Source organism: Rutilus rutilus, assembly GCF_951802725.1.
Source record: "Rutilus rutilus genome assembly, chromosome: 16".
NCBI classification, from domain to species: Eukaryota; Metazoa; Chordata; class Actinopteri; order Cypriniformes; family Leuciscidae; genus Rutilus; species Rutilus rutilus.
Genome location: NC_140224.1, coordinates 23,831,423 through 23,852,002, shown reverse-complemented (window position 1 = coordinate 23,852,002; position 20,580 = coordinate 23,831,423). Strand labels below are relative to the sequence as shown.

General features: G+C 38.4%; 1 protein-coding gene across 1 annotated transcript; it reads left to right on the top strand.

Annotated features, from left to right (window-relative positions):
- Positions 1–1,536: 1,536 nt before the first annotated feature.
- Positions 1,537–20,281, top strand: foxn2b (forkhead box N2b). The gene is made up of 6 exons (XM_084434373.1): positions 1,537–1,975; positions 11,772–12,355; positions 15,170–15,294; positions 16,994–17,049; positions 17,396–17,464; positions 17,965–20,281. Exons 1-6 carry the CDS (start codon positions 1,966–1,968, stop codon positions 18,324–18,326), a joined length of 1,206 nt encoding a protein of 401 aa, XP_084290499.1. The 5' UTR covers positions 1,537–1,965; the 3' UTR covers positions 18,327–20,281.
- Positions 20,282–20,580: the final 299 nt, after the last annotated feature.

Genomic DNA, 20,580 nt, shown 5'->3' with positions numbered 1-20,580 from the left:
CTTCAAGAGCTTGTTAAATATGATTCGATTACAGTTATTATAAGACGATACCACCCTGATTGCAGGTGTCACCTTCCTGTAATATTATAATGCATACGCTCGACTTGTGCAAATAACGGAAGCAAGGTCCTCGCTGTAGGAGACTTTTATAGCGCTGTGCTTTATCTTGTCTGATAAGAATAACTCATGAAATCATAAACCCTTCTCTTTCCACTATTCCTAGGTAAATGTGCACCATCATTACAGGCAAACAACCTGAACCGCATACTGACACACTCTTGGTTCAAGTATTTGTATTTTTATGCTTCATTCTGTGTTTTTTTATACGAGATAATCCATATCGCAATAATCTATGTCTGTTGTCTAAATCTATTAAATAGACATGCTTAGATTTCAGGCTTCAAAGAAACAACTCTTCCTTGGATTGTACTCATCAAAAAAGCCTATAATATGGATACAATTTTGAGAGAGTACTTCTGTAGTTAATATTCCACACTTTAAGTTTGGGTCAGTGTAACTTGAGGTTTTATGTCATTGGCAAATTGGCTGCTTTGCATCTAATACTATCCATACGTATAAAAAATTGTGCTTGCATTATTCAGAGAAACTAAAAACTTGAATTAACGATAAAGTCGTTTCAGATACATGACTGTTAGGTAGTTCAGACTTTTAAGGCCAAATAAATGGAGACGTAGTGTTTGAACACACATGGCCGTGAACTTCTTATCTACGGAAGTGAGTGGAACTGAATTGTATATGAACCTGGATGACTGCAATAAAAAGCCAAGTGGTTTCTATAAACGTATTGGCATAACGTAAAAATACATGAATAAATACTTAAACTAAATGGTATTGGTATAGCAAAATGAAAGTATTCAATTTTGCACGACTCTTAATTAACCCGTGAGATTCATGTTGAGTGTGTCACGTGTGATGACCTTTGAGAATGAAGTCAGTAAGCTGTATCTCCTCTAAACTTTGTCCTCTGCTGAAGACAGGCCCCTTCTTCGGCCCACTTCAATGCCATAAATCAATCATGTGATCACCCAACATGCATGGGGGTTGCATAAACAGCTCCTATAATGAGGCTACAGTTAACTCACTTTTACTTCTTTCTAATTGTTTAATAAGATAATGCAGGCCTGCATTTTCTGTCAGTCAGAACTGATACATTGCACATTAGAAATAACTATTAAAATATCAAAATGTTGACTGGTTATGGCTGCAGACATTTTTGTCTCTCTAACATAATTTCAGCCAGAAAGGGTTAATATTTACCAGAGGGGAAAACAAAGTAGGCTACAATAAAACTCTTATGGTCATAGTCCTTACTTTCCAAAGAGATACTCTTTTTTTTTTTTTTGGAGCACAATACTTACATAAGTTTGCCTGGTAAGTTTTGTTAAGCACTTCTCTACTTCACATCGTGCAATAGCCTGCGATTGGACGACGAGCCTCCAGGTCTCCCCCGCGAAATGACGCAACAGCATCTGACCTCGTTTCCAACGTAAGCTGGTTGGTGGTCATACGCCGTCTAAGTTAGTAAAGCATTTAAATATAAAGCATATTCTCAATGAGAATGTGACGTCAAAAAACATCTGAATCTACACCGACTTGGTTAGCGACACCGTTTGAAATAACACCGAGATTTTTCCTCACAAACCTCGAATGAATAACGTGGTGCAACGCGGAGCGCGTGCTGAACGCAATTGCTTAGGTTTGCTAAAAAAGTGCTACTGCGATGCGGCAGTTGTCAGGGGGATATCGGAGAGGAGGGGGTGTGATTGGCTGAAGTGGCCCTGTTGCCTTGGCGACGGCAGGGGGGGTACGGAAGCGTTGCCGTGCGGCGTGATCTCCGCGCTGCTGCGTGGATGGAGGAAGCAGCTGCTGATCTTTTGACACAGCGCGAGCGAAAGGCTACTGCATGAAAGCACGGCAGCTTTTGTCGTCGGACGCGACAGTAGAATGCACGAATGTAAGTAAACGCTTTTTAATGCTGTTTATTTAAAGCGGAATCGTATATGCCATCGCGTTTTAAATCAGATGACAAGTATGAAACGTGTCTCGTGAAAAAAAAAAAAAAAAATAATTTCTAGTCAATAACAAGCCATTGACCTCCCTTATTTCGGTGTTTATGTTGTTTTTTGTTGTTGAATTAATTATTTATTTATTCTTTCACCTTTCGTATTGAAATGTACACTCGTCCGTTCTATTCCCAGAATCATTTTAGAAACATTTTAGACCATGTGATCTTGCTAGCTAACTTAGTTGAGTGAAATGCATGCGTTTGCCGTCGAGCTGACACGAGACATTAAACCAAGCACATACCAGTCATATTCGTCTACTTTTCCTGAATGAATACTCGAAAACAATAAGTATATCCCAGGACTTCTCTGTTTTATTTCGCGTGGTGTTCGGAAGCTCCACGCATTAGCTTGACGCTAACTGAAGATCCTCATTCTAAAGAAGACTGGCCAGCATTCTTGTGACATTATCTGCGGAAGTTTCAGAACGCACGACAGATATGCAGTCATAAAATATTTTCAGATAAAATTACAATTCAAAACGTCAAGTGTCGCGAAAGCGCCTTTTAAATTTTGAATGCTCAAATATCAGAGAGAACGTTCGAATAGAACGCTAATCGAACTCGCCTGATTGTCGCCTTGTAACACCAGAGTAATGCTAAAGGTTACAGTTGAAGGTTACAAATAAATATTCAGTTTGTGGCGAGTAGTGAGAATCTAGGGCAACTATGTAACACGAGAAGTGAGGGAGGGGGGGCTGTTATTTTCTTGTTTTGTTTGGCTTATTACATGTGTTGGTTGGACATGAACTTTCGTTGAGATCGAAAGCAAAGGACTGATAGTTTTGCTCGTGACTTGTTGATGAAATGCGATGTTCTGACGCAGACGTGCACTCATTATTTCCGGCTGCAGATAACGCCTGAGTGACATTGACACGTGGTCTTAGTGAACGCATAGCTGTGCTTAGGGAAGAGCTGGAGAGACGAGTACACAACTCTAGCTGAGTGTCACATGAGCACATTATTTAGTTCTGCTGTCTACTTTTGCACTTTAGACTGTAGACTCATTCAGGTCATGTTGCGTAGGCAGTGAAAAGGGTGTCTGTGTTGTTAACAGGGTTGTCATGTATTGGCTTTTATTTGCAGTATGACCACATTAGCTGTACTCACAGTGTACAGAATTCAGATGCATGGCTGGCTGTATCAGAAAGGGCACAATTGCCTTAAGAGACTTCATTAGTACCGAATCCTGCGCTAATGTAGAGAATGGCAATAGTGTCTGTGCAGTGCTGTTTTCTCTGGAGGGCTTTTGTAGGACACAGCAAATGATCCCTTGCTTATTGCTTCTCTCCTGGCATTAAACGGGAAATTAATTAGTCTCATTATGACTCTCACAATGATAGATAAGATCTGGCTCTTGGCTGTATGCACGTTTCTGTCCCAAAAATGCAGAGTGTACGAGTTTAAGTCATTGTTTTTGCTGCAAGGTTCAACCAGGTTTGCGTGTCTCTTTATAAAGAAAGAATAATAATAAAAAAAAAAGTGTGTGTATAGACATCCAAAGCTGTCTGAATCTTTCAGTCAAAACAAAATTAAACAACTTTCATTTTAATGAGTTTGAGTGCATGACAAAAAAGTGTTGAGCAGTCAACAACACTTTAAAACAATAGGCAGAAACACATATGCATTACAGTAAATGCTTCATTCTCTCTGCAAGAGGGGTGTAAAAAAACAACAACAAGCTTTGACCACAAATTTGTATTTGGCAACTCTTCCTGGTTGACTGGCAAAACATTTAAACGAACATATAGTTGCTTTCCTCCAAAGATTATCGAACATGCTTTATAATTGTTTTTGTAGTAAAACCCATCAGCCTTTCCAAGCTCAATTGAAAAGCAAATCAAACTTATGTCCAAGCTTTTATGCGGCCTGTAACGACAATGCCTTTGTTTGCTGACCCCTCCTCCTTCCATCCTCTCATTATACCTCCAGCTGCACATATTTCTCATCTGCTGTTAGCCTCTTTTTGTTCCTCGATGCCCTCAACGTTAGACCAGAAGGCGCAACTCACATCCCCAGGAGGCTATAACGCTGTGGTTGCCATGGCTACATGGTGACACCGGGGCGTGGTAATCAAATATAGGCGACTGCTCTGGATTTCAGTTGCAAATGTGTGCTTTTTTTTCCCCCTGCATTTGCCTGGACCGTGTCACACCTCGCACCTCACGCCCACTCCGACCCCCAACTCAACCTTGGGTTCTTAGACTTGGTCTGTCACACTCCTCGTTTAGTTCTTCGTCTCCTTTCTGAAGGATTTAAGTCCGTCGAGCAGCCGGCAGGCAGTTAGGGCCCCTCTGTCCATTGACAGTGATGCTAATGTCAGGCAGTGCCTTGATGAGAAGAGCTTGCCCCCCAGTACCATAGCCTGTGTCACTGTGATCACAATAGCCTCCATTGTGTTGGTCACTCCTGTGTGAATAAACAGGGTGTGTTTAATTGAGACTGTAGGGTGTGACAATGACACGGGACGAAGTCCAGACAGCATGCTGTGAAGATTGTGTGGAGGCTTGTATGGGTGAAGGTTTGTATGCCACCACCATGGAAAAAAAATAAGAAACTAGTGACATAATTCCGAACAAAGTCAGGCTAAAACGAAGAAAAGTTCTCTTCGGCTGGTAAACAGCTTCAAACTACCATTGGTCCATGGCAATTACGTAAATGAGTGGTGCAGGTATGACGTCACTTTATAGGTCAACCAACAGTTAAAATTCACACTGGTTCCCTCGACAAAAACCCAATAGGATTTTTCCATAGGCTTTTGGATTATCGCAAAAAACAAGCTCTGTGATCAGTTAAAGTTTATGATACTTGCAGGTTTTGTCCATCAAGATAATTACCACAGATAAACACAACTTTTATGAATTCTGAAGCCTAAATGCAGTCGCCAGAATTAAAAAGCTAAAGGTAGGCTATGAACGAACTACCATGATCGCTAGAATTCAACGCCACCATCACTAAGCTTCTGAAAACTCTTCCCAGAAAGTTTGAGTTAGAATAGTTTATAAGAGCACAATTATAAGTGAATTGAGTTTACCTGTTCAGCTGATGGCGTTTAATCTCTCGACAGCCTCTGTAGTCCCATTTAGCCACTTGTTAGCAACCGCCACATAACATCTTAAAAAAATCTGGTGTTGTAATACTGATTTTATGCCGTAGAATAGGCTAAAATGTGAAAGTATCTTGAGCTTGTGTTCACCACAGACCTTATTTCAGCCATTTAACCAAAATCCCATTAAAAAAAACCATTGACTTTGAGACGATGGAACCGGAAGTGCTAAAACTCGTTTACGCGTTTTGGCCTACAAAGTGATGTCATACCTGCACCAATCTAAAGGTGGGTGTGCTCTTTTTAGGCTTCACCTTCTTTTGGTTCATTTCTTCTAGGGCTGCCACCTAATAGTTCGACTGAACGTTAGCTGACGAGAAGAGTTTTCTTCAACCAAGTTTTAATTAGTTAGTCGCAGAAAAAAATAACCTCAACAGTCATGCAGTATGACAGACAGATTGTTAACATGGCTTGATTCAATCATATTTTTACATGCAGTGCAGTGTGTAAAACTTAACATTTAATTGTTGAAGTGTTCATTCACAGATTAATTCTCAAAATTCAAGTGATGTTCTTGTGAATATATGCAAAAACTGTCATTGAATGGTGCTTAGTGACAGAGTTCAAACTGCGTGCTTTCCATTTAGCAAGCAAATTTTGTGATAAAAGCACCAAAATGTTGATAGCCTGAATGGTTGGTGGGGACAGACAATTTAACGCCAAATGGACTTGTTTATAAAACTCTGCATCTATTAGAGATAAATTAGAGGCTTTACGGATTAATTATTGTGAATTTGTTTTGGAATATTAAGTATAGGCCTATATGTTTTACGTAAAGTAAAGTTGTCAAGAAGTTAACAAATAGGAAGCATTTATGAAATTAAGGAACTCATTTGTATGTAAATAAGATTTGTTTAAATTCATTTTAATTAGAATTGAAAATGAAAACATTTCTGACAAGTTTTGAAATGTTCAATTTTAAAAACAAACTCGGGCATTGTTCATGTGGTGTCTTTACAGCTGTGGATTACGGCTTTCAAGCTTCTAGAATCCTTGCAGCATATGAATGTTTAAGAAGCTTTAGCTTTTAAATGTGATTCAGAGTTGTGGAGAAAACTAGCCCTGAACTAACTAACAACAACAGGGTCTTTGTACTGTATGATTTGTTAGAGTTTCTTAGAGCTTATTGTGACTGGAAGTAAATCCATTAGTCTCTGTCAGATGTCACCTCGACATCAAGGAAAATACCTGAATTCTGGATTATACAGAGAAAAATAAAAAAGTAGTTAATCTCCAGTAGTTTTCTAATAGGGGTTAGGTGACCTTCCTGCTGGGCTTTTAGATCAGCTCTCACACAGCAACAGAGATGCGCTGTGAGCCCTTGAGTCAGGACTGATACTAGACAGACCAATACCAACCGCTACAGGAATCAAGGCAGAACAGCTCTTATACCTCAGCAGAGACGCCCAATTGAAACAGGTTGTTTAAGCATGCTTAAACACGTAGAAGACCCCTTGATCTCCATCTCCAACTGTTTTATTACAGATGCACATGCTCGTCCCAGTACTCTGTTCTGCAAACATCAGCGGTTCAATACTGAATAAATCCTCCTTCTAACTGATGGAATTTAGATAGAGGGGATGAAAAGGAAAAACAGGTTGTTCTTTGTAAAATCCATTAGATCATTTCACTGAGCAAAATAAATGGTGCTTGCAAAAAGTAAAAAAATTAGCAAATTTTTTCTTTTTCTTTTTCAGTAGTCTGTTACATTCAGATTTGTCTTACAATACTGAAGAAAAGGTTTGTCTTTACATTGTTTCATTGCGACTTTAACATTAGAGTGTACATAAACTATTCTGGATAATTATCAGTGACATTAAATAAATGGCATAGGTTTCCCAGAGAGCCTAGGAATTAAAACGGTAATTAGTTGTATTTCTCAGCTGCCCCTCCCATTGACCAAAGTTTACGCATAGTGGGTTTGTTTGGGCGTATTTCTGTTTGAAGTAGTTAACCGTGGTAGAGCGTCACCATTAGCATTGTCTGTATGTGTGGATGGAGGGTTTGGTAATGGGCTGATGAGTTTGTTGAAGGGAGGTAGATTTGTCTTGCTAATGAGAGCCACCATGAGAGCAGAGATCAAGTCTCCTCCTGGGGCAGAAGGGAAAGTAGACAGTACTAAATGTTCTATGAAGGACATACTGCTGTCGTCCCTGCCCTTGAGTGACCATGAAGAAAGACATCCAAAGAGAATGGTACTGGAAAACAAAACGGCATGTGGAAATTGTCAATTCCTGCTTGTAAAAGCGAAGCAACATATCCTGTATCTGAGGCTAAATCACTAAATACTGAAAATGCAACTGCGCATATTATATTTTTCAAAAGTCCAAATGATCGGCCACTGATCGGAACCAGCTGATAATCACTTTCTTGGATTCGTATGTCTCAACTTGACGCTTGCATAAACCGATCACATTTTATTGATGCAAAAGACCCGCTGCGAGAGCCGAGCGGCTGAGCGGAGACAGTTTCTCAGTCTCCACCAGGCTAGAGTAAAATACTAACTTGGTTGCAAGGTGTGTATACTTTAAACTACTTTATTAGTTAGGCTAACTCCTGGCCAATTGGCACTAGCTGCTTTTCGTATACACACTGCTGCCCTCCTTTCTACTCTCTTCTGAACTCTTCACCCTCTTCATTAAAGCTCCGGGTGAAGGGTTGCCAGATATCACAAAAAGAGCAAAACAAGCCCTTTAAAAACGCAATAAGCAGACAAGACAAAACTGTACCGGGGAACAAATATCAACAATATAACTAGTATTACCCATATCCTACAGATTTAAAAGGCAGGAAATGTAATTGATTGATAAAACAATAACATGAGATAATTTAATTTTTACTTAATTTTTTCCCTGTTCATATTATTGAGTTCAAATATAATTATAATAAAAGCGCCTATTTGCGTTTTTCATTAAGAATAATAGGCTAATGAACTCACCATTCAAGCAATCTTCCCCCGAATTGGCGCTAATTTGAAAGATGCCCCTTAGAATGCCCGTGCGGACGTGCAATATTTTAGTTTTGCTTTCAAATTAGCGATTTAAAAGCCCCCGCCGGTGATACCGGTATTACCGGTGTTGTGACTCTTCAATTAACCGGTGGGAAAATATACTCACCGTCACATCCCTAATGCGCAGCTTGTAAGTGCAGCAGGCCTCTGTGATCAGTAGTAAATGCTGCTCCATCTGAACGCCAGAGGGCGCTCTTGCGCAGAAACTCTAAATATGCCCCTCCGCAGATTCCAGGAAATCCCTATGGGCATCATACTATTGCTGTAGCTGAATAAACAAAAGATTGAACTGATTTGATAGATCTATGAAATGTTGTCTTTTGTTGGACAAGAGGTTCATAAATGTTTGGAAAGATGTTTGACGCGTTATAAGCGACTCAAAATCATAGTGCTTTCACATGGAGCAGCATTTACTACTGATCACAGAGCCGTACGTCACTGACAAGCTGCACATAAAAAATAATCGCAGACATTTTTTCTTAATCGCAGTAAGCCAAATCGTTTTTAAGTGTGATTTCATGTTAATTGCAATTAATCGTGCAGCCCTACATTGTATTAATCCGTAATGTGAAAGCTATTTTATTCTGAGTAATCATGCGGATGTAAGAAAGCTCCCTAAAAACATAGTTTACCCAAAAATTTAAATAGTCACTTATTTACCTTCTTGTCTTTCAAAACACGAATGATTTACTTGCTTCAGTGGAACACAGTAAAAGTAAATGGTGATCACAAATGTAAAGCATTTTCAGTGAACAATTGCTTAATTGTCAGTCTGCTGTTACACAAAGCTGTCATGTAGCATTGGAACACTTGAAATACATCTCAGCTATCACAAGGACTACTTTTATGGTGCTTTTTTTTTCTTTTTGGAGTTGGACGTTCCCTGGTTTCCATCCACTTTCATTGTGGGAAAAAAGCAGCGTGCACATTCTTTAAAATATCTCTTTTTGTATTTCACTGATAAAAAAAAGTCATATAGGTTCATAATGACATGAACATAAGTAAATGATGACATAATTGTCATTTTGGGATAAACCATCTCTTTAACTTTGTGTAAAAGCTATTGTTTAGCACCTTATATTACAGTACTTATGTGAAAGGGTTGATGTTTATTCGTGTCTGGTGTTTTGAACGGTCTAAAAGAGGAAGTGGAACCCCCTCCCTGTGCCCTCCACTCTATTCTCCAGAGTGGGAGAGAGAGTGATTCAGAGCAGCACTTTATGTGATTATTTATTTATTGATGTGCTGTATGGTTTCCATGGCAGTGGGTATAATAGTGGGCAGAGGAACGTTCACTCTCCCAGTCACTCAGCCCTCTTTTACTTGAGCTGATGATTTATTTATAAATATTCTGTGTGCTTTCCATGGATGTCCATTAAAGCCATTTGCTTAGTCTGTGGCAGGTAGATTTCTAATCGGTCTTTGTGAGTTTTTCTCTTGTTTGTGTTTCTTCAGGCTGTGTGGGGGCGCCCCCACCATGCCGGCCACTGGTTGGAACTGAATATCACTTATCCTCTCTATCCTTGTCTTTGTCTTATTATATGGCGCTGATAACAGACCTGCACGTCTTCAGTGGTTGTCTAAGGACCCTCTAATCTTGAATCTCCTCTAAGAACCCTAGAGTACACACTTTAGTTGTTCTGGTGTGGTATCGTCTTGAGGATGAGGGTCATGGCTCTCTCAGACACTTGAGTAGATGCCTAAGAGGCCCTTAACTTTGTCCTAAAGGGCCTCTTAATTCCCGCAAGAGAAATGGTACAGGAAGAGATGACAATGAGATCACAATGTTTTAGGGATAAAAGAAAGTGGAAAAAAACTCAACATATCTTATACTTTTCACATTTTTAAATTATGAATGTTAAAATTGTAACCAATATATACAGTGCAATGCATAAGTTAATACACCCATGCTAAAGTTGACTAAAAAGAGGAATAAAAAAATCATATTTTGGAAATTGAACTTAATGCCTTAATTTAATTTTTTTATTTTTAAAGGCCAGTTACTTCATGGATCCAGGATACTATGCATCCTGATAAAGTTCCCTTGGCCTTTGGAATTAAAATAGCCCCACATCATCACATAGCATTCACCATACCTAGAGATTGGCATGGTTTTATTTCAGTTAGCCTAAAAGCTAGTTTGATTTGCATTGCTCTCAATTGCATTGCATTGCTATTTTAATTCCAAAGGCCAAGGGAACTTTATCAGGATGCATAGTATCCTGGATCCATGAAGTAACTGGCCTTTAAAAATAAAAATCTGCCTGCCTCTATGGGAATTTAACATAGGGGTGTACTAACTTATGCACCATGTATTTTAAGGAAGAACATTTATTTATTTACGATACATTATTCATTCACAAAGAAAATTGGTGTCCTTAAAGGTTGGATTTTTCCTAATTTTTTAAATTAAGGCATTAAGTTCAATTTCCAAAATATGATTTTTTATTCCTCTTTTTAGTCAACTTTAGCATGGGTGTATTAACTTATGCATTGCACTGTATATTACATAATTCTCTCATTGACTTCTGTTATGCTAGTACATTAATCAATTGTGGTCATATTCTAGAATCCTCCAGCAAAAATTACACACATTACCTTGATAACTTGATAAATTTGATAACCAAAATGTCTTTTTTTTTTTGCAAAATCATTTAGGAGAAATGAAATCATTGATAAAAAGGGTTAGCACTTCTCCAAAGAAGCCTTTTGACTATGTCAGCATATTTTGTGTACACAATGTTAATAAGCTACAAAAGGTGAACATGTCAGCAGTGCCTATGTGACCGAAAATGAGCAATTATTGCCCAACGAGTCAAAAGAGTAGCAAAAGAGTTTGACTGCAATATTGATAAGCATTACTGAAGGACTTTACAACCCTCTACAATGCGAGTTAATCACTCGCATAGGCTATGCAGTTAGCCAATGGCTAGTAAATTGTAGGATTACAGTCGCCTGTAATTGAGTTAGACGCAAAAAAAAAAGTTTAGCGCAGATATAATTTCATTGCCTGCTGAGCTTTACGCAATGTGGCTTGGCTGAGAGCGCTTACACACACACACAGTGAGAAAAGAGAGTACATACAGGGCTCATTGACAGAACTGTCGGGTTCTGCGCAAGAAGACGCGAAAGATATCACATCCGAAGTACGTGCCCAGAAAGCCATGTCTGACAGCACGTGAATACTGAATTGAGCTCTGTTTCACGTCGTCTTGAGTTTGAACTGACAATTTCACACAAAATGATGTCAAAATGCCCATTTTGGCGAGTATCTTAGTAAACGTAGTGTCTTAAGTGAACGTAAACAGTCGAGAGAGAAAACGCATGTGTATCAGTATATTGGATCCGTGCATTTGATTTTAGAGTTTGTGTCTGTGTTTTTAATGTTAATCAAACAACAGACAGACTCACTGCAAAGAATCACTCAATGCTTTCCAAATTTAATTACTCAAACTTCATTTTCGGTTTTGGCTAAATGAAAATTGTGTTTTGGTAAATAAATAAAACCAAATATATTTATGATTGACTGTTGTAGTAATCAGTGTTCTCTCCAATGCTCTTCACTTCCACAGACCCTCCTGGTTTGATGTGTCCGATAATAGGGATGTCTCCAGATAAGAAAGCTGAATCTCCTGGAGCGCAGGGCGTGTGTGGAGCTGGAACTCTCCCTGAAGCAGAGAGTGCTTCCAGTCCCATGGCTACCAGTCTGGACCAGATTGTTCGTACTGGAGCACTGAGTGTGGTAGCAGGCGAGTCTGAAGATGACGAGCTGACCAACCTGAACTGGCTTCATGAGAACTTGCTGCAGAACTTCACACTCGGTGGACCCGAGGCACAACCCATCAACAGCCCGTTGTTTGACATCGAGGGTGGCGGTGGATCGCCACACAGTAACACCGCCTCGTCTGCCTCCTCTGTCTCTGCGGGAAGTGAAAGAGATCCTTACAAGTCAAAGCCTCCCTTCTCTTTCTCCTTACTGATATACATGGCTATTGAGCAGTCGCCCAGCAAATCTCTCCCAGTAAAGGACATCTACGGTTGGATCCTCAAGCATTTTCCATATTTCTCCAGTGCCCCTACTGGCTGGAAGAACTCAGTGCGCCACAACCTGTCCCTCAACAAGTGCTTCCGTAAAGTAGAGCGAAGCATAGGAAAGGTAAGAACTCAAGGAAACGGAACATTCCCATGTTGTGTATGTAAGGGTTAGACAGACAGTCAGTCATTACCATCAGGTCTTCTATCATGTTGAAGTAGGGATGCACAATATTGTTATTTTTTATTTTTATTTTTTCTTGAATGGGTCAGTATTGGATATTTAATTGTGGACCAATGTTGTTATTATTAACTAAAAGTAAAACTATTACAAATTAAAGTGAAAAAAAAAGAGGAGAAAAAAACGAAATTAAAGTATGTTCCCTTGACAACTAAGTGAAATTAAATGTTTAAGTTGACATACCAACATGAAAAAAAATAAAAAATAAAATAAATTAAAGCTAATAATAAAAGCTAATTCAAATAATATTAATAAATTCTAGAATATTATTTAAATAATACTAAACACTGTTGTTGACATTTATTTCTGCCTCTTTTAATTATATATATATATATATATAACTTTTGCTTTTTGTTAAATGTTGTTTTTAGCTAATCTCAAAACGTATATTCATGTTTTGTATTGGACTTTATAATGCCGTGAGTCCTAAATTCACTTAATTTTAGTTATAGTGTTTTTAATTTTGAATATATTTAGACAAAATAGTATAATATTTTAATATGAGCATTTTATTAATTATCGGCCATGATCAATAAATGGCATTAAATAATTTTCATCTTGCCAGTATCTGCCAGAATTTTAATATTGATGCATCCCTATTACGAAGGGCAATACACATTTAGCAATAATGATCGTCTTACTGCACATTATTTCCAAAATTATTAAATTAATGGGCTTAAAATTAGGGCTGTCAAGCGATTTAATTTTTTATTTATTTAATTAATTACAAGATGTGCTGATTATTTTATCTAATTAATCACAAATTAATCACACATCAAATTTGTCTGAGAAATTACCCCCAAAAGATTGTTTTAAGTCGTTGTTAAATTTGAAAAGCATTAAATAGACATTACAAAAAGTGGTTTTAGAAATAAATAATTCATTAGATATTTATTAGAATTTATTACACATAAACATTTAGACTACAAGGGCCATGTTTTCTGTCAAAAGCTGCATCTGAATAGGTATTTAGATATACAGACCAAAACAGTTTGGTTACCAACATTCTTCAAAATGTCTTCTATGGTACACAAAAGAAAAAAGTAATGCAGGTTTGAAACACCATGAGAGTGAGTAAATGTAAATAAACTGAATTTTCATGTTTGGGCAAATTATCCCCAAAATATGATTTTTTTTTTTTTAAAGTGATACTCAAAATAAGAAACTAAAACTGGCAGTAGGTATGTCTAAATGAGTAAGTCATTGAGTCATTCATTCATTGGATTCGTTCAAACGGCTGATTCATTCAGGAGGAATTAAGTGGCTCTCTTTATGAATGAGCCATTGATTTATTGGTTCACCCGATTTATTCGCTCAGTACGTGAATTCCTTCAGAAACGAAACACCAGGTGTGTTCGACTTGAAGCGGTGTTGCGCAGACCGATAGGTATATGTCCTCAATGTATCGCAAGAGCGATTCTGTCTGCTCTCTGATCGATCTCACTGTACTTTGTTGTCATATCATAAAATTGAGCAAAAGCAGAAAATATTGTCTAAAATATACCACAATGTTAACTTACTATTTATTGAACTTTTGTAAATCAATATCACATTTGCATTTGTGTGGTATTGCGCTCGTTACTCGTGTGATATTGCTTAACTATATCATAAAAATTCATACAGGGGCATTTTGCCCCAATATCTTGCATTATAGGGGCATTCTTCTAACTGCATTCTATAGGCTCCATCACGCACTGAGCTTTTGCACTACTTGTTCGTCACCAATCAACCGTATGAAATGTAAGATGACCTATGTAGTTCTAGGGCAGGGTGGGTAGGTTAAATGTGTTAAATAATTTTAATCGTGTTTTTTTTCCATACCTAATTAATTAAATTAACACGTTAAATCGACAGCCATACTTAAAATATTAATGAGGGTTGAAATTATTTTTAATATGCATGATCGCATTGTGCTGTAAGAGACATGAAATCAGCAAAGTGGGCTCATTGACCTCAGAATGCTGCGACTGACCAATCACAATCAAGTATTCCAGAGAGCCTTGTAATAAATTAGAATAACATCTTTTTCTCAAGACTGGTTCACACAACATTGCTGCAGAGAACTCGCTCAGATGTTAACTAACTGGGTCAGTGTATAAAGTAGTGCAGGGCTGACTGCAGTGTGCTAACAGGCTTGTCAAGAGGGATATTGGTTTAGGGCTTTTTGAAAACCAATGTGTTCAAAGCAGGGCACGCAGCCAGTTAAATGAAGTGAGGCAGATGTTTTCATTTCTTCTATGTGAACCGTAGATGGCGAAATGATTTATGGAACGGTGAGGACAGTGTGTTTCATTAACGTGAATCTGTGGGTTTCATATGTCTCAGCCTGGTGTCTGTTGCCATGGCAATGTTTCCTCTTTCCTGTTTATGAACACGGCTAGTGAAGTGAGTCAAGGTCATATTCCCCCTGCAGGACCACACCTCAGACAAAGGGTGATGAGTCCTTTATTCAAACACAGACAAAACCCCCCATGCAAACACAGTGGAAGCCACCATTCCACATCCTTCCCATATGGTCATTATAGTTTCATGATGATTCAAAATGATAGTTTTGCATTCATGATGTGTTCATGAATGTATAGTGTAGGATCAGACAGACAGATGGTCCTGTTGTCATTTAACCTGAGCCGTTTCCTCACACCACCATGCTGAAATCATTCTTGCGCTTCTGACTCCTCCCCTCTCTGTTCCTTCTAGACCAATGGGAAAGGCTCTCTGTGGTGCGTTCACCCCGAGTTCCGGCCCATGCTGATGCAAGCCCTGAAGAAGCAGCACTTCCCAAATGCACATGCCTTCTGCACCCCTCCTGCCTCCCCTCCTAGGTATAAACACTGGCCCGATTATACAACAAATTGATAATTCTGACATTTATCAACAATGCTTGTTATAGTGCTTACTAATACTCTGCAAACAGACAAGCGCTTCCAGTGTAGACAGCTTTTTTGAATTTAATGGGAGTGATTTAGTTTTTATGATGCTCTGCTCATGTTTGGTGTTGACCAAAATTTCGGTTGTTTGCCAAAAAACACCACAGCTTCCTGCATTAGTATACAATGTCTATTCAGCTGCAGTCACAGACTTACAGATGCGTGTATTTTGGTGGTTAGAAATGTTGTTCATTGAGTTGTATTTATAATATAGTTGTTCAAATCTTGATTCACTGGTATTTAATTCTAGCTTTTCTTGCAGATTTGATACTCTGTTAAAAAAAAAAAAGTCCTTTTTTTAAAATGCATTTTTAAATAACTTGTATCTTAGGTAGGAAAAATAAAGCACTTCAGACAGTTTTTTGCGCCAAAACTAGCTTTTAAGTTAAGTGTATTTTGTTGCCATTCATTTGCACATAATGTAATTTAATATTTATTTTAAATATGGTACACAAATCTTTTGCATTATAAATCAATTACCCAGCCTAGCATCTTAAAACAAATCAATATAAACTTTCCATCTTGTAGTTTTTTCCACAAAAGGAGATTTTTAAAATTATGTACATGTATTAGCTTTAATGCAGTTATCAAAATAACAAAAGCAGTTATACGTCAAAAGTTTTTATTGACTTTTAAAATGTCATTTAACTTGCATTCTGCAAAGGATTGGAAAAATGTTCAAATACTCTATCCTCAAATAATCATTAAATGTCAAAGAAATAAATCAGCTTTTTTCATAAAATCTGTAATAATTTTTTTTTTCTCAATGTTTTATTAGAATAATATATACATGCACAAATAAACTTAGCAGAGATCAAATCAAAAGATCCTTCATATTTTTCTTTTACACACCACAATCCCACAAATATTAAAGTTACAGTTTCTTGTACAAAATCTATAATTTTCTGTAGCTATTTGGATGTAGTAAAACACCCACAGATGTAGCTGAAAACATAAGTCATGCTTGCATTTTCTTTTGTCACCGTCCATAATTCTAACCTTAAAATCAGGAATTAATGTGAAAATAGGATGGAGAATTGAACAAAGTTGTAACCTGGCTCAGAGAAAGATAGGAATCATGTCTTGTTTGTGGCAGTTTTTCTGGTGAATAAGGGATAATACAAGACTTCTTCACATTACAAATCGAAAGCAGAAATGCTGTGAAAAGCACATCATATTTTGTGAGAAAGTGTGACATGGTAGAGCAAAACAGACACTTTTTATTTTTGGAATCAGCAACTAGTATTGGAATTCAATTGCGGTGTTATTAGGCAACACAAGCGATTCATGAGATAAAATTGTTTCAAGATCGATACATTTAGGATTTTTACACATGCTTCAAGAAAACTAGTAAATTGTTACACCCCATTATTATATTTTACTGTTTTGAGTCTTAGTTCAATTAAATGTTACACATACATACATACACACACACACACACACACACACACACACACACACACACACACACACACACACACACACACACACACACACACACACACACACACTTTGTATTGTATTACTATAGAGGTGTAGAGAATATCCAACAGGTGTGTTTAATATCTTCTCACTCTTTCTCTTTACTCTGCAGTGCCTCGTCTCCTCCTCATCACCTTTTCACTTCAGAGCAGGGCTGTGCCCTAAAAGGTTAGTAGACTTCATCAGGTCTGTTCAGAAAATCCATGACCTGGTCACATTTTACACACCATTATCTGACATACCATCACACATTGAAGCCTATCACTCATCTCAGCTCTTTTCGTTCCGCTCACCCTGTACTTGAAGTCTACACGGTTCTCATAGATGCCATCTCTTTCCTGTATTTGGTAACCTTGACAACCAAGGCACTGGTACTTTGAAATTAGAAAGAGACTGTTTCGCTCCTGGGTGGAAGTGACTCATTCATTTAAACACACACACACACAAACACACACACATATACACATCACATAGTCAATATTTGTGTGCATCAAAGATTTCTTTCTCTTTACAGAATGTGATTTTGATGCTGCCACTGCCATGATGCTGTTAAAGTCTGCCTCTGAGCAGAACATTGACTCATGTAAGAGACCACCATCACATACACCAACACCTCATTTTTTCATCCTCTGCTTCTTTTTATTCATGTTTTACATCTGGTTTATTTTAATCAAGACTGTTCACATAATCACAGCAATCATGTATGTGTGTAATGTATATTGGCTGTTATGTTATTGGTTTCAAATGAGGATCATTCAATCAAAAATTTGCGTTAGAACAATCAGTTTATAATGTTACAAATGATTTATATTTCAAATGAAGGCTGTTCTTTTGAACTTTCCATTCATAATCCTGAAACAATTGCAGCACATCTGTTTGTTTTTTTCAACATTGATTATAATTCAAATGTTTCTTGAGCAGCAAATCTGCACATTTTAATGATTTCAGAAAGAATCATGTAACCGAAGATTGGAGTAATGGCAGCTGAAAATTCAGCTTTGCCATCAAAATAATACATTTGATCTTACAGTAATTCATAATACTGTCTAATCATCAGTTATCACTCTGTTTATGATTTCTCAGACCCAGACCAAGAAGGACCCATAGATCTCTCCCGAAGGGACTTGGTGGTTGTGAGTCGGGATCCAAAGCAGGATCACAACTACAGCAGCACCCCTGTCCCGCCCTGTCCTCGCCAGATGCCTCTTTCACAGCCAGTCAACTTCAGCCTGGGTTTGCACCATGATCAGGAGAGGGAAGGCCGGGCTCGATGGCCACGCAACCCGCTGCAGGGCCAGCATTTAGGGAAGAGGAGCAGGAGAGATTCTCGGTCTGACGTGGACGAGGAGCTCAAGGAGGCGGCCGGCTCGCTTCTACACCTGGCCGGTATTCGCACCAGTTTAGTCGCCTCGAGACACAAGAGCAGGAAACTCAGTAGAAAATGAACCCAATTCCCAACTCCAACTCCATCCTGTGGCCTGCCCAACCTCTCTCTTCTGGTTTGGTGTATCTTCCTTCTTGTTTGTAGTTGTTGGGGTGTTTTCTTTCCTTTGGTCTTTTAACTGGGGTAACATCCCGGTCCACTCATCAAACATGGCAATACAAACACAGGAGAGAAAAGCCATACTGACATGTTATATGTACAGAAAAGAATCCGATTTGAATGAACAGCCCACATCAGCTAGTTTATAACTGGAGGGTTTGAAGTTAATCATAAAAAAAAATAAAAGAGAGAGAGACACTGTCAAAAAGCTTCATACTTAGAAGATTTGCATGCTTCCACCTCTAAATCAACAAACTTATTTATACGAAAAATGAATGCATGGATTTTCAAGCTCCCAAGACCTCTCACGCTTCACCAGAGCGGGGAAAAAAAAAAGAAAAAAGAATTTTGAAAGTGCCATTGATTTTGAATCATAATATAAACATGATACAAAGAAGAAATGCAATAATTAGTTGACCTAAATACCTGTAGTTATTTTATTTTTGTACTGCTGGTTTATATATCGTGTGGTGGTGGTGACGGCATGCCCCTGGGAGCCTTTTGCTGCCGCAGTTATGATGTCAAAACCATGTGACTCCTCCCGTGCATCCTGATTGGATCAGTTTTGCATCCCCATCCTGACCACTATGACTGGAGAACAGCTTGAAAGAAACAGCTTTTTGTTGCATGCCCATCAGCCTCAGTGTTTCTCAGAAGCTAGCGATCTGTATAATCAGGTGTTGTGCTCCACGTGCACTCACTGACTTGATTAAATCATTGCCCGTGCGCATACTGCCTGCTTTTGGAGCGTACTAAATAGCGGCCAATCAAAACAAGAACCTCTTTACCTCTATTAACACTCTCCCCTCTTCCCGCTCCTTGACTTTTTGTTGGCAAGAGCGTCACCTCTACCTGAATCGGGCCTTTATCATCTTTCTTGGTTCAAAATGTGTGACGAATCCTCCAGTAGGAGGTGCTGTGTGGACCGCCTCTTTCCACTGCTGCTTTTGAGACCTCCAGAGAGTTCCCAGGGCATGAGAGGAAACCGGAGACAATGTGAACTGCACAATAAACACGCCTGCAAGCTGAGACAAAGACATTCTCCCATCACTGCGGCTCGCGGATGGTGCTGATCATGGGAGAAAGGATGACAGGAACTGAGGGGAGAGTGGACATTATATTTAATGAGCTAAAGGTGATAGGATATCCAACCGGATGTGAAGTGAGAACTGTGCTACTCTGGACTCCCGGCCGTACTTTTTTTCTTTTCTTTTTCTTTTTTTGTCCCCTTTGAGATCGCCAAAGTTGCTGCTCACAAAACTCGCCTGGCTGTGTGTACCCTGTGGTCCCGGACCTTTAGGTTGTTTGTTTATGATTGGGTTTTTAAGTGTTTGTTTGAGGCTACATTAGGATTTTATATACCCAAGCATGTGAAATTGTGAACTATAACTGCCACTTGCCCCCTTACACTGGCAAACCAGAACTTCTTGTTTGAGTTGATTATTATAAAACTGCCTATCCTTGTGAAGCTCTTTCCCTGTCACTTTAACCATGGCTGCCAATTCCTCCCCTCCCAGCTGTACATAGTGCTACTACAGAATGCAAGTATTAATGCAGGGAGGGGGACCGAGCAGTAGTTTTAGAATTTGAGGCCAATTCTGAAAACAGCTGCCTATTAATTATTATTGTTATTAATATTAATTATTATTATTAAGATATGGTCCACTAACTGAGTTGCCACTTCCCATCAATTTTGTCATGTTCGTCTGCCATGTATGTGGCAGTCCGAACCTGATTTTTGATTTTGTAAGCTAACCTCTGTTAATAAAAGGTTTATAAAGTTTATTTTTGCCAAAGATATGCAATTGTTGCATTATATATGGTATTAAAGAATAAAAGAGTTTTTTCTTTTACTGATTTATTGTGTGTTGTTTGTGATCTTTCTGGATTCTGAAAGTAATTCCAACGATATCTTTCCTCTGTGTCATTATCGTTATATCTGTGGTGTGGTCTTCCCTATTATCATAGAGTTAAAATGATTATTAATTCCATGCCTTAAGGCCCTTACTGAATACTGCGGACACAGTGTTCTGATTTATGTTTTTTGAAAAATATTAAGTGAAAAGTATTGTCACCAAGTAGGGATAGTTCCCAAACAGCATATGCAAAATTGTTGTCAAATAACCTTATGAAATTGCACGTTTTATTCAGCAAGT

What these genes read in the sequence shown, in the direction of transcription:
- foxn2b (XM_084434373.1), top strand. An exon ending in TAGAGCGAAGCATAGGAAAG is followed by an intron (nt 12,356 to 15,169) that starts GTAAGAACTCAA and finishes TGTTCCTTCTAG; the next exon opens with ACCAATGGGAAAGGCTCTCT. An exon ending in TGAGCAGAACATTGACTCAT is followed by an intron (nt 17,465 to 17,964) that starts GTAAGAGACCAC and finishes ATGATTTCTCAG; the next exon opens with ACCCAGACCAAGAAGGACCC.